The sequence below is a fragment of the Aptenodytes forsteri genome, unplaced genomic scaffold, assembly GCF_000699145.1.
Source record: "Aptenodytes forsteri isolate BGI_AS27 unplaced genomic scaffold, ASM69914v1 Scaffold411, whole genome shotgun sequence".
In the NCBI taxonomy this organism is placed as follows: Eukaryota; Metazoa; Chordata; class Aves; order Sphenisciformes; family Spheniscidae; genus Aptenodytes; species Aptenodytes forsteri.
The window spans coordinates 401,889-416,234 of record NW_008794119.1 but is presented as its reverse complement, the minus strand read 5'-3'; the positions used below and the strand labels follow the sequence as shown (position 1 = coordinate 416,234).

General features: G+C 38.3%; 2 protein-coding genes and 2 long non-coding RNA genes across 4 annotated transcripts in view; 2 read left to right on the top strand and 2 right to left on the bottom strand.

Moving 5' to 3' along the window:
• LOC103896771 (serine/threonine-protein kinase Sgk3) overlaps nt 1-5,783 on the top strand; it is a 35,642-nt gene extending 29,859 nt beyond the window's left edge. The window contains exons 14-17 of the mRNA XM_009276680.1: nt 1,497-1,592; nt 2,439-2,594; nt 3,748-3,837; nt 4,858-5,783. Coding sequence (XP_009274955.1) covers nt 1,497-1,592; nt 2,439-2,594; nt 3,748-3,837; nt 4,858-5,028 — 513 coding nt within the window. The 3' untranslated portion in view covers nt 5,029-5,783. The remainder of the gene's footprint in view (nt 1-1,496; nt 1,593-2,438; nt 2,595-3,747; nt 3,838-4,857) is intronic.
• Nucleotides 5,784-9,929: 4,146 nt separating this feature from the next.
• The window catches only part of MCMDC2 (minichromosome maintenance domain containing 2), a 10,853-nt gene continuing 6,436 nt past the window's right edge, over nt 9,930-14,346 (top strand). The window contains exons 1-7 of the mRNA XM_009276694.2: nt 9,930-10,143; nt 10,216-10,346; nt 10,443-10,502; nt 10,836-11,031; nt 12,013-12,135; nt 12,328-12,435; nt 13,643-13,771. Coding sequence (XP_009274969.2) covers nt 9,930-10,143; nt 10,216-10,346; nt 10,443-10,502; nt 10,836-11,031; nt 12,013-12,135; nt 12,328-12,435; nt 13,643-13,771 — 961 coding nt within the window. The remainder of the gene's footprint in view (nt 10,144-10,215; nt 10,347-10,442; nt 10,503-10,835; nt 11,032-12,012; nt 12,136-12,327; nt 12,436-13,642; nt 13,772-14,346) is intronic.
• LOC103896797 overlaps nt 9,934-14,346 on the bottom strand; it is a 14,917-nt gene continuing 10,504 nt past the window's right edge. Inside the window, exon 7 of the long non-coding RNA XR_657430.2 lies at nt 9,934-10,126. This is a non-coding gene — a long non-coding RNA (uncharacterized LOC103896797). The remainder of the gene's footprint in view (nt 10,127-14,346) is intronic.
• Nucleotides 11,099-14,346, bottom strand: part of LOC103896782 — a 6,438-nt gene continuing 3,190 nt past the window's right edge. Inside the window, exons 3-4 of the long non-coding RNA XR_657429.1 lie at nt 11,679-11,817; nt 11,099-11,583 (exon numbers count right to left, since the gene is read on the bottom strand). This is a non-coding gene — a long non-coding RNA (uncharacterized LOC103896782). The remainder of the gene's footprint in view (nt 11,584-11,678; nt 11,818-14,346) is intronic.

Here is a 14,346-nt window from a genome sequence, read left to right as displayed (position 1 = left end):
TTTAAACCCAAAAAAAAAAAAACAAAAGCAGGTGGCAACATGTGACAACTTATCCTAGTTATGATCAGAGTAGGAATCCATCAAGCTGAGTGGTAAATGTGAGCTGAAACAATATTTGTTGAATATTTTGGGAAGTTCAAAGGACAATATATAGAACATTGGATCTGTTTGAGAAAATCTGTGGGTTTTTTCCCCCGTGTTCAGAGGCTTAGTCTTCACACTTACCTTGGACTTGCATGAATTGCAACATAGGAGGATGCTAATGCTGTTGCTTCATATGAGTTCTTAAAAATACCAAGACTAAACATAGCAGTTGTGTATTAGCCTTTCTAATCCAAGATTCATATTCAAATCTTTCACGATCCTGCTGGAAGTATAATGATCTTCTCAGTGTTTCTAGACACTGAGTTGAATGACTTGGTGAGTTCCAACACCTAAAAAGCTCAAAGGAGGTTGTGAAAGATTAGAAAAAGCTTAAGTAGTTGAGTTCAAAATATTTCAGCTGCTTTTCATGCTTTTGCAGGGTCATCTGTAGACAAATGAGTTACAGGGCACTCACACATACAGAAAGTTTGAGAAAGACTGATGTAATCAAACTGAGTTTCAGTCTGTGCCTTGTCTTACAATGCTATCATCTATTTGTAAATTAAATTTCAGAATTTGGATACTGGAATGATAGAAGTGATCATCCTCTTGTTTTGAGAAGTTAGAAACTGTGTGTGCTGTAGACGAGGACTGAGATGATGATGATCCATCCGTAGTAATTTTATATTACATATTCACAAAGAATAGTCTCATATTATGAAGTGGCTGTCCTTGCGCTGTAGTGTTAGTAAGCTCTGAGATGCTGAGTAGATTTCTTGCAAGGCAGATGGAAACCAGTTAGCATTGACATTCAGTGTTCGATGGTATTGGATGTTTATCACAGATCAGTCAAGTGATACCTATTTGACAAGAATGTCTAATTTAGCAACTCGCAACTCATGCCCTCATCGAGATTTACAGTGAAACTTAATATAGGTCATACAATTTTGATATAGGTCATACAATTTCTCAATAATGATGGATTTGAAGCAGAATTAAGATCTTCTCCTTTCATTTTTATGTACTGGGTGGAGAGCATACAGGCTGAGGATGGCAGAGTAGGCATGGCTAGTAGCCAGCTTGCTGAGAGATGTTGCTGCTGCAACAGTGCAGCAACCTATCTGAAATGTAAACAAGCTTCATAACAGAGGTGGCAAAGTAGTTTGGCAAAACAATAGTGTGTGGGAAGTATTGTTTCAGTTGGGAAAACAGCTGTCCTACTTGGTAAATGACCAGATGGTGATGAAGTATTTGCCAGGTTTGTTGAAGGATAAGATAAATACTTAGCAGTCTTACAATTGCTATGAAGCAACTTTTCCTGAAGGTGTTTACTGTGATGTGACTAAAACCTAGGTTTTATTCTTGCTAGCCTAATGCTCTAAAATACTTTTTTATTTATTTTTTTATTTTAGTATCTTGCACCAGAAGTCATTAAAAAGCAGCCCTATGACAACACAGTAGACTGGTGGTGCCTTGGTGCAGTTCTTTATGAAATGCTTTATGGGCTGGTATGTACTTAATATGTGGGGGGCAGGGGTTGCTTCCCCCCTCCTTCCCCTTTATGTGAAGTAACCTTGGAGTGTTGTTAAAGATGCTAACTTTTGCAAATTATTGAAATACTCCACTTAAATGGATGAACAGTTTGTCTTATACCTAACGTAGCACCTGTTCTCTTTTGGATTTTGCATTGCCTCTTGATGTCTAAAATTTTACTTTCCAGTGAACTGCTGGTCATCAACACCAATGAAGACAAGTAGTCATCACTTTGAGGGAATGAGAGAGTACATTGCATCAACAGTGATAATACCCAATAAAAAAACCCAACTTATAAGTGAAATTTTGCTAAATACTGGAATAAATAAAATACTTTTTTTTTTACTTAGGTCTCCCAGAATTTCCCCTAGCTTTTCCACTTCTTGATGCAGCATTAAACCAAAAAAATATTACTGTGCTTCTTCTAGTCATATGCAATCACTCCAGTAACAATCTGTTCTGTTAGCTGTCTTCAGTTCTATCTCCTCCCATAGGACCTTAAATAGGGAGTTAGATTTGTTTTTCCACTCCCATGTTCTTTTCAGGCAAGTTCGATGGGAACTTTGAAGCTGGGTGGCATCTATGGCCACTTAGGAGTGTGAGAACACATTAGGAGAAGAGGAGGTGGGTGGGGAAGCTATCAAGTGTAAAGATCTGGCAATGGTGATGACTGAATTAGAAGCTAGCAGTGCATAAGAAGAGGTAGATTTCTTCTTCACTGCTAGCAGTTTGTGTTTCTTACAGAATTATTTATGGATCCATACACATGAAACAAAATGTCGCGTGTGGCTTCAAATTCATGTATAACTTTTATTTTTTAGCCTCCTTTTTACTGCCGTGATGTTGCTGAGATGTATGAGAATATTCTTCATAAACCCCTAGTTTTGCGCCCAGGAATCAGTCTTACAGCCTGGTCTATTCTGGAAGAACTTTTGGAGAAAGATCGGCAAAGCAGACTTGGAGCAAGGGAAGATTTTGTATGTAATGTCCTAATTTATCAAGCAGTACTTCATTTAAAGGGACATGACCCAATTTATGTGCACAGCACAGGTTTAATAGGTGGAGATAGAGATTGCTCTGTTCTGTCTCTGTTTTCCTTCTTTTTATTTCTTCATTAAAGACGCTAGTGTGGTCAATCCCTGAAAGTTGTTGGGGATAGGAGAGACATGATTGTCGTGGGATATAAGTATTTTGAGCTTGGTTGCTGCTGTACCTGCCAGCAAAGGAAACACAATTCCTGGTGTAGCAGTCACTAAGGTGTACTAAGGTAGGTTTCACTGTTCATTGTGAAACTGGGAAATAAAAGAAAAGGCTATCTTCTGGTAATGTCAGTTTAACTAACTACATGAAAAACAGTCTTCAGATAAAGAGGAAGACTAGTACTGTGCAAACAGCAGCTCTTTTTTTTTTAGCCTTAAAATCATGGCAAATGTTTTCCCAGTGTAACAACAAAACCTTTGTTTGCAAGAAGGTGATGTGAGAAAGTATAGATGTCTTCAGAACTGTGCGATGGAATGATCTAATGATTCTATGACTTCTTTCTTCCATCCATTAATTGTGAGATGTTCATAGTCGTGTTTGCAGCCTTAACGTTAGGTAGTCTGTTGACCTTGTAACAGAGCATTTAGATTATGATGTCATACTTCTCACAGTGTGGAACAAGATGAAAGGATGGTAGCGTTTAGCATAGCTGTTTGCTGCTTCATAACTAGTAAGCATATTGCAGAGTTGTTGAAGCAGCCGCTTCTCAGACAATGATCTGCTTTACAAAAACTAACGAAACTTTAAGGCAGGAGCAGAGATACTGACAGAAAACATTCTTGCTCTGTGGTAGACTTCAAGGTGGTTGATTTTAAGGCATAAAAGCAGAAAATTCTTGCTCTGTGGTAGACTTCAAGGTGGCATAAAAGCAGAAGATATGATCTTAAAAGGAAACCAGTTTGTAGAGGCAGACTAACAAATTTTAATTGCTGTTTTTACCAACTACAGTTTTTATTGCAAAGTAAACTGTGAATAAATAAACTGATGAAGGACTTGACTTCCTTATGTGCATGCAGTCTGAAGTAGTATTTACTATGATGCACAGGATGGATTTCTGAAATACATAAAAATCTTTATTCCTTACTGCAGCTTGAAATTCAAAAGCACCCGTTCTTTGAATCTCTCAGCTGGACTGATCTTCTTCAGAAGAAGATTCCGCCACCATTTAATCCTAATGTGGTAGGTGCCCGGTGCTGTTTTAGTTCATACCTGCCAACGTTCCGCCTTTGAGGGCTCATCTATTTGCAAAGAATGTTCGTTTCAGAATGGTGAAGAATGGGAACCCCCCGGTGCTGACTGGCCTTTTGAGCTGTCACACTTTTGAGCAGTGATACTGTCTTTTTTTACTTAAAACTCAGTTGGACATATCACTGTTCCCTCTGCTCGTTCCTGTCAAAGTACTGTCAATTTTTGTGGGGTCTGAAGACCAAAGAAAAAAATACAGATAGCCTCTTTATTTGAAGACTTTCCAAAAGACCGATTTACTGCTTTTTTTTGTAGTTATTAAGCCTTAGTTGCAGCTTTTCTTTATCCTCCTATTAGTTTAAACTGTGTCAACCTGTGACTGCTTGTCCAAAAACTTGGGGGGAGAGGGGGGAAGTCCTTCCTAAAGTCACATCAGAGCATCACCTTTTGTTGAGTCTGTGTCTGTTTGGTGAAGAAGCCTTAGCTGTCTTGTCTCTTCTCGATGTGACTAAATATTACTATGCTTTAGTTCTTAGGTGTGTTACTGGGAAGCTGATCTAACAGTACTGTTGCTAGAATTTAACACTTAAAGTATTATTGATGGAGAAGGGAGAAAGAGAATTTGGTGTGGTTTGGGGTTTTTTTGTTGGCGGGTTTTGATATTTGGGGTTGGGTTTTTTGTTTGGTTTGGGTTGGTTTTTTTGGGGGGTGGGGGGGGGTGGGTGTTAGTTTTTGCATCTCCCTAACAGTCATTTAAGAAAGAGATGTTTCTTCATTTCTTAGGTTTATCAGATCATAAAGGTGTGTAAGCTTTGGCCTGAATGCCAGCCTAAAAGAAACAAGCAGGCTTTTAATAACTGTTTTCAGGGATGCTGTGATGTGCTTCCTTAAATTTCCTGTGCTTAAAGAGGAAAGAATGACATAGCCTCAAGAGTTAAATTTGAAATCTAAAGGACAACACAAGTTTAAAACACAGTATTAATATGACAACTGATAGATCTTTCTGTTTTCTAGGTTGGACCAGATGATATTGGGAATTTTGATGCCGTGTTTACAGAAGAAATGGTCCCATACTCAGTTTGCGTTTCTTCGGATTACAACATTGTTAATGCCAGTGTCTTAGAGGCAGACGATGCATTTGTTGGATTTTCATATGCACCACCTTCTGAAGACATGTTTTCCTAGGAAGTTAGAAGCCAACAGTGTTTTGGAAGTCTTGCGGTGAACTGAAATGTTAGGGTTATGAACACATTCCAAAATAGTGTAACTAGTGCCTCGTTTTGTATGTAAGTTTGAAACCTATGAACAAACTTTCTCTGCTGTATAGGAGGAATTTGGGCATTTTGGATGGCTTGCTTTGGGGTTTGAACTGTTCGTTCCTGCTGCAGAAAATATTTTTTAAAACCTTTAAAAAGCGTTCTCTACATATTTTTTAAGCAAAAACACTGACTGTTCTCCTCAATCCCTTCAAGTTTACATTCATACCTATCTAAGATTTGGCTGGCACAGACAGCAGCAAATTTAGTAAATTTATAAATGCTTTTGTACCTATTTACAGTGACTTTGTGCTTGAATTGTAACTATGCAAATCGTCTTTTGTATGTCCTGGTTTAAAAAAGGTAAATGTTTTCCCTGTTATATCAGTTTGAAATACATGTTAATTTACCTGTCAGCACTTAAATGAGGGGTTAATATAAGTTAAGACCAAGATTCTTAAAGGACTTCTACAGAATGAAAAGTTGATCATGTAAAACTGGATTGTTGCTCTTGCCCTTGCTGAAGTACCCATTCACTCAAGTGGATTATCTGAGGTATGGGGAATTACTCACAGCGAGAACAAACTGGATTGATTTGATAACATGACTGATCATGTGTTCTACTTTTCTTTCCTCCTTGAGATAAATATGTCTATATTTCAACTACATTAAAATATTTTTGGTTAAAACTCTTGCTTTTCCAAAGATACAATATGCAATAATCACTGTTACTTTAAAAGGCTATCTTGCTTTGACCTTTTGGGGGTGGGCGGTGAGGGGATCATGCCAAATATTAGCCATTTTTCTCACAGATTTATAGTTTGAAACACTAATATGTTCCAGATTGATTGTATTTCAGCGTTCATAGCTACTTGTCTTTGTGTTCCAGTTTGCACCATTTTTAAATCTGCATTTGATATTAGGGGGAAAAAAATGTAAATTACGCTGATAATTTTTAGAATGTGAAAAGCTATTGTATCTCTCGTAACATACACGTGTATGGACAAACTGATAATTCTGAACAATTTCTGTTTAAGGAAATTTTTTTAAACAATGCAAAAATTGACTGCAGTTACAGTGTATAAAAGCCTATCACGGTAGTAGTTTTATTATATATATTACTTGTAAATAACAACTTATTTTTGTCTGCTACTTCAAAAATGTTCTGTGTTTCTCTTTGTTCATAAATACATTCAGTTAAATGCCTTGATTTGAGAGAAGTCTGAGAAGACACTGATGAGTAGCCAGAGTTAAATGTTAGATAAATTTCAATATCTAAAATCATCTCATTTTTGACAAAATAAGAACTAAGATACATGCTGTCCATATTGCATCAAGATCAGTTAAAAATTGAGAATATTGGGGAAATGAGTGTATCAAATAGTAATTCTTTTGAAATTAATGTTGTGTCAACAGTGAAACATCAGACAAGTGGAAACTAAAACAGGATTCCTTGCTTGTCTCAGGGAGTATCTCCTATAGCACTGTCTCCTGCATAGTGCTTAAGTGATGCTGAGCAGTTGCTACATGAGCTGTTGGAAAGTGGCTGGGTAAAAAGTAAGAATTGACGTTGGCGTGGAAGGGAGGAGGGAACCGTACCATTTGTGGGAGCGGACTGGTGGCTTGGCGCTCATTTTCCATAGTGCTGCTCTTTGGAAATAGCTATGCAGCTGTTCAGGACAACCAACAACTACATGAGTCCTGTTCTTGCAGTTACAATCATTTGGAAGCAACAGCCTTATCCTTTTTTTTTTTTTTTTTTTTTTTTTAAAAAAAACATGTCTTTCTGATGGACTGGAAAGCAGAAATTGATTGCAAGAAAGGAAGTATCCATCCTCATACTGAGTTTTTAGTCTGTATACTCCTAAATGATTGTGGGCTACTCTTTAGTACCTTCTCTTTATGGCAAGGAAGCACGTACTGTAGCTGCCTTCTGCTTCTCCCAGCAAGGAAGTACAGTACTGTAGAGAGATGGGAAGGAGAAGGGGATACTTCAGAAATTGTTGCTGTGGGAGCTAGCACCCCTTTTAGTTTCTTTGTCTTGTATTTCCAAGATGTCTATACCTAGCTGCCTGACTAGGGTGAGGGGTTTTTTCTTTTTTTTTGGCCGTCATAAATTTGGGGGTTCCCCCCCCCCTTTTTTAATTAAAAAAAAAAAAATATGGCAGTGGTAGTTGAAGTTATTTCTGGGAGAGCAGCTTAATAATTGCTTATTAAACTTTTTCCTTCAGCAGGCTCTGCCTTTCTGGCGAAGTGTGAATGTGTTAAATGTATCACTTCCAATACTTAAGTTCATTTTGTTTCTTCTACTATAATTTCATATAGTGAAATGCCTCAGTCAGATTAGGACTTCCAAAGATAACAGACTGTGTACAACATGAAGCAGTAAAGCCTCACAATACTTTTGTATCTAGTGCTCTCGTTCTGCATCTCTCTGCATTTCATGATGCTGGTTTTCAAAGTAAGACGGCTGGGTTCCTGTGCTGAAAAGTGAAATCTGAAGCGCTAGTTGTGGTAAAGCCTAGTTAGGAGACTGTCGAAGAACCTACACAGGAACCACCTGTGGTATTCCCTTCCTGTTTTGGCAGATACGTAATAAAGGGAGGTAAAATTTGTCTGTTTGTGACTAATGCAGGGGTTTTTTGCCTGTCTGTAGTAAAAGGGGATTGTTCCTCCCCTTCCAGAAAGGAACAGCTGAACCCTGTGAGGAGTAGGCCTCTTCTGGTGCTGTAGAAGCAAAGGAACGGTGCCGCCTTTGTGCTCGCTAGTTAAATGTGCAATGTTTATTAATGAAAGAGAGAAAATGGTTTTACAAATACTTTGTCTTTTAGTACTTACTACGCTGTCAGTGCCTGACCCTTTTCTAGTGACCTGCCTAGGACTGGCCATAGTAAAGCGAGGGCAGTGCACCCCACAGTAGCTGTGTCCTTAATCGGGCAGAGTCATCCAGAAGAGGTGGTGGCTGACGCGCAGCTGTGGGTAACGAGTGGGCTTGGGTTTTGCCTTCGCTTAGGTACGGAGGGAGGGGGGCTGCCCTTTAGGGGGCTGGTAGTGGTGGCAGTGGGAGGCTGAGCCCGGTGGGGCAGGCGGCTGCCGGGCGGAGGGGGAGGCGTGGCGCCTTTCCCGCCTGGGCCGCGAGGTGCCGCTGGCTCACGGCTGTGCCCGAGCCCGCCAACGGGCGAGAGGGAGGAGGGAGCGGCACCGGTAGCTGCGGCTGGGCGGCTGGCCCTCCCCTCTCTCGCCACCGCCTCGTAAATGGTCCCGTTCACCTCTCTTGCGGGCATACCAGCGCCCTCGTAGGGAGAAGGCGTCATGGCCCCTCGTCCCGCTGTGGTGTGGGCAGCCTGGTCGCCCTCGGTGCCCATTGCTGCCGACACAGCAGTGCTGAAGAGGGGGGCATAGGAAGCCTGGAAAATATTTTGGGGTGAGCACAGGTAAAGTTTGTGAGGAAGGGGTGCTGGCGGCAGGAGCTTGAAGCCAGGAGGGCTGTGTTGGGTGTTGTGCGGTGTCACACGCTGGAGTGCAGCTGAGTGGGGTTAGCTGGCTGTGGGGGCACTGATGAACACGGTCACCCCGGCAGTGGGACTGGTCAGACTTTATTTTTTGAAGCTGAGGCGATGACAGTGTTTAGTGCACTGTGACCTGGGCCATAGCTTAGTCCTTCCTAGTCATGTTTGGTGTCCTTTCCGTTTAGCCCGGGGAGTACAGGGTCCAGGGAGATACGGTGCATCTCTGTGTGTGTGTTTAATCCCTTCTTGCTGAAGATTTCAAGGGATGGAGCAATAATCGTGTAGGAGTAATCCTAAAGAAACTGAAAAGAAAATCCCTACTATAAATTCTTTCAATTTGTGCTTAAAATTTGATACTTCAGGCACTAAACACCTCTACCAGCCTACAGGGTACAGTTCTCAGATGACAGGGTTTACACTGCTGCCATGCTAGTGTTGCACTGGTATCGTTACTCCTCTCTCAGATGTTGATCCGTTTGTCTTCCCGAAGCTGGTTCTGTGAACTCCTACAAGGGATCTTTCATATGCTATGAGCTTTGCTTCCTCATCAGCCCGATAATTCTGTGTCTTGTCCTTTACCAGGTAGCTAAATTTATTTTTGAAGATTTAAGTGGCATTTCATATTGGTCATCTACAGAGAGGACAAAGGACACTTTGTAGAAGAAAATCTGTAAGACAGTAAAAGAGGTATGTATATCCAAAATACCGTATTTTGGCCTTAGTAATTCTCCCTCTAAATTCAGCAAAGTAGCTTCATGGTAGATTCTTCTTTAAAAAAAAAAAAAAAAAAGCAGAGATGTGGGTAATACACAATGAAAACAAGCACTGAAGAGCACGGTCAGCCTCCAAACCAAAATTGTAGTTGTGAAAGTTTTGTCTATGGGAATCGGACTCGATCTTCTGTGTTACATGGATGGAAATAAGTCTTTGCAAGATCAGCACCTTAAGTGGGTCCTACAGGAGGTAACAGCAGAGTAGGAAAGTCAGATTTAAAAAAGGGAAAAGATGTTGCCCAGTTCCACACTTTTAACAGCTATGACAGACTTCTCGGATAAGGGAGATAATTTAAGTCTTACTTTTGATAGGCTGATTATACCTATAAAATATATAGGGGAGGATAAATTAAATGCAAGCTTTAATTTCATGGGTTAGGGAACTGGGCAGTGAAATAATTCACTGAGAAAATAAAACATTAGAGCATTCTTCAGGAATTTACTTGGGGAATGTAGTATGCTTCAGCCGTTGGAAGGAACTTTCCATTGAATTTTAAAAACCCTTGCAAGAATTGCACAGTTTGAAAAAGAGACTATTTTAATTTTGTATGGCTTTGTTAATATACACCTTTATTATTACAGTAGCATGGCCAGTTCTAATGTCATTTCTTCACGGTTTATTCCAACATTTTGATAAAGAGTGCAAAGATCCTTCTTGGAAGATGCATCATGAAATACAGAAAATGAGGGAAATTGCTCTTGTTTACCTTGACAGAAGTGGTGGCCTTCAGAAATTCGTGCACGACTGCAAAAAATACAATGGTATTACTCACTCAATAGATAGTCTGTTAAATTGGTATGTAATGTTTTATTTAAGATACTTTTTGCTTCTAGACTCAAAACAAAGTTACGCTGTTTATCGTTTCATTATTTCAATAAATCCTTCTGATATTGCTGAATTAGATGCAACTCTTGGAAACTACATTCTTCATAATCCCATACAAGCTGCACAGATTTTTCAGTCAGTAAGTATATATTTATAGACAAGAGTAGACAAAAGTACATCTTCTATATTTTAACTAGATTTTCCTTTCTAAAATGAAGTTATTTTTCAATCACAGGTATGTTTCATAGCTATTAAGACATTATCATTAATTGAACAACTGCAGACAGAGGCCCAGGTGAGTCTGCACTGTTTTCCTCCATTTAGATCTTAAATCTTTTAAGTATGGTGAAGTATTAACAAATACTATTTTTGTATTAACTTTTCAGTTTTCATTTTCCCTTTGGTTGTAGTATTAATTGTAATTAAAAATAGCTGGAAGTCTCACCCAACCATATTGCAGAATTTTGATATAACTAATATGAAACCTAATTACTCTTACACTTCATACATTTCTGAAATTTTTTTCCAATAGCTATCTATCACATTGTGTGTTTGTCCATGTAAGTAAAGCAAGTTTAAATTAAAAAAAATATTTTTATGGTATTAATGTAATTGTGTTTCTTGTTAGATTAGTATACTGCTGAAACCAACACATTTGCCACCTTTACCAAGTTATGTTCTGAGTCTTTCTGCGTTTCCCTTTAATCACACATCTCAAAGATTTTATATGTCTGAAGGAATAGCGATTGCAATGGGAATGGTAACAAAATATACACAAGGAGCAAGATTTCTTTGTACTGAGGAAACCTGTCCATTTTCTGAAGGTAGTAAGACAAAAAAAAAAAATCGGTACTATTTCAAAAGCTTTTTAATAATTTTGATAACTTACCAGAGATTAAAAACCTAGCATGAAAAAGGCATTTTCCTATGCAGTATTATTATGCAGACATTTTTGTAATGAGCACAGCATGATTTTTATTAATTGAACGCAGTGCACCTTGCCAGTGGTTGCTCAGCATTATTAAATGTTTTGGGAGCATAGCTATGCCAGCAATCCATTTTCCTAATGCTGAAGATAGTTTATATGAGAAAAGATCTGTTGCCATTATAATTTAATAAATTACCTGAAAGGGGAAAAAAAAAGCTAAACTAGTAGAACACTTTTTTTTTTATTGGAAACTGTGTATCTGTTTATATAAAAATACCACAGAACGGTATGCTTAAGTGACTGGCAAAAGCTTCTAGCATTGAACAAGTTTGCTTTAATGAGTAGCTGACTTCTGTGGAACTACTTCTTTGAGTAATATTATTGAAGTGCTTGCATCGTTGCAGGATTAGGCCTTAAGTACTTTTAAGGCTGTTTTGTTTGCTTCTTCCTGTAACAGAGACCATAAAATTGTAAAAGAGAAGCGAAATCCCAGTTAGGCGACTGCAGAATAAATCATAATGATGTCTTTATGAGGGCACGTACCACTAATAACGAATATCCATATCCCATGTCATTTCCACGCAAGGCAGAAGCGGCAGTCGCTCCCTGCGGCTCAGAAAGCCAGGCCAAGCTGTTCCGCTTGGGAACGTGCAATAGGAAATTCTGCCATCTTGTGGTCAGCCTAATAAATGATACAGATCATTTTAGTGGAAGCCTAGTATATGAACGTATGCTCAGCTGAAGAAACACGATAAATTTGGAATTTCACTGTCCAGTATTTTAAGCACTTCTATACTTAATGGGAAATTTAAAATGAAAGCCATGTCCTCATTTTAAATGTCTGGTAAATTTTTTTTTTTTCTTTTTTTTTTTTTAGGCTTTAGGTACATAAGAGTGCATCTGCCTGGAGCTACAGAATCTGCCACAGTGAGGAATGATTTTGTGTGTAGTTTGTGTTCTTCGCCACTGCAGGAAGACATGAAATTTAGAGTACTTGGTGGTAAATTCTATGTAGTTTTATTTTTAGATCTGTTACTTTCCTACTTCTGTTACACAGTAAGTAAACAAAATGGTTAAGTGGAAAAAGCCCCAAAATACACCAGCCCTTTAAAAAAAAAAGCAAAAAAAAAAAAAAAACCAACCCGTACAGTTTTCAAGAGAACTAACCTTTTCTTTGCCTTTATTTTGAAAGATAAACAAATAGTTGAAATGATTGATGCAAAAGTTCTTAATGCTTTGAAAGGATATTCCAATGATAAATCACATTTTAGGATTCAGACATTTACAGTTTTCTTGAGAGGTAAGCTGAATTTTGGAGTTTTGTCAAAAATGTTTTAGAATTGAACTGTAATAATCCCTTGCAATTTCCTTATAGGTCCATTTCTCTGGATAAAACAGTGAAAGTCATAATTTATATTGCAGGTCTTTAATAAAATTGGGGGAAATAATACGAAAAACTAGCTAGGTGACTAACAGTATACGCAGGTGACTGCACATGGCAAAACTGTTGTGTTCACTTTTATACCTTCGTTTAAATAAAATCCCCTGGCCAGCTCTGCAGTAGCGCATACTAACTGTAGCTTGTTTTTTCCTCCTTTCTACTTCCTTTGGTCATACTGTTTTGTACTAACTTCATGCATTTTTAACATCCTTCCTCAATCTAGCTGTTTTCCGCATTCCATCAGGATTTTTGGTTTCTACTACATCTACCTTCCACTGCAAACAGTAAATGATTTCTAATGTGAATATCCAACTAAAATCACAACTCACCAACATACTTACATTAATTCTCTTAAAAAAAAAAAAAACCTGCCGTTCCAAAATTCTATGGAATTATATGGTTAATTTCTTGAAAACTAAATAGCTCCAAGATGATGAGAAACACTTAAAAACTGACAATATGCATGTATTGTTATAAAACAGAATCTATGGATGAGATACTGCGAGTTATGCATGCATTCAATTTCCACTAGCTTCAGTGATCAATGAGGTTAGACAGGGTCTCGCAGCTGAGATTCATATTTGGTTGCACCTAACTCTCATTTCCAAAAAATAAATATGGGTTTGTGGTTTTTTTTTTTTTAAATGCACAGAAATACAAAGGTTCCCAAAGCTATTTGTGTGTCTTTTTGAAATCTGTTTAGCTTGGATCTCCTTTTTATTGTGGTTTTTTTCACTGACATTTTATAGGACAAAAACTGATAATGGTGTCACCACAAGTTTCAGAGTAGGAACACATACTTGCAAACAACCATCCGTTTTTCTGTTCAGTGCAGAACTAAATGTATCACCCATTTTCTTTATCAGGAATCTACTTTTCCTCACCCAGTGTGCCTTCCTTACCTTTTGCATTCAACTGTTGTTTTCTGCAATTAAATCATAAAATCAAACCGTTCAGAATGTGTAGAGAAGTTTTCTGACCATGTCTTTAGAACTGTTTTTATGCCCTAACACATCTGCAGGTAGTTCTCCCCCCTACCCCCTTTTTTTTTTTTCTTAATTTCTAGATGAACTGGCCAATAAAATGAAAATAGGAAACCACTACAAGATTATAGGAATTCCAGCTTGTGTACAAAATGGCTTACAAGCTACAGCATGTATAGAAGTCAATAGTGTACAGCTCTGTAAACCAAATGGTAAGAAAGTCCCATTAAAAATTGACTAAAAATGTTGGAAAACCTTCTAGAACAAAATCTTGAGAATTGGTACAGTTTTCTATCATCTAGAGGTCCGGATTATGAAACCACTCTGGGACTTTCCTCTTACAGTCTGGAATGTACGCTTACTGTTACTTGAGAATATCTTTTGCCCAGTTTCCATGCATTGGGAAATGACGTAATTATTTTAGTGCGGTTCTTCAACTTCCTCTTTCCAACTTCTCCTATCCATTGGAAGGTACTTTGAAATCATACATTAAATGAACCCGGTATTTCAGTTTGTTACTCTTTCTTATTCCGTCAGCTTTAGCAGATCATGTCTGCTACCTTTTTAGTAGTAAAATTAATCGTGTCAGATGTTTACATTCTGAATTTGTGCTCAATACATAATGTCCTGGTTTCGGCTAGGATAGAATGAATTTTCTTCCTGGTAGCTGGTACAGTGCTGTGTTTTGGATTTAGGATGAGAACAATGTTGATAACACACTGATGTTTTAGTTGTTGCTAAGCTGTGCTTACACTAGTCAAGGACTTTTCAGCTTCCCGTGCTCTAC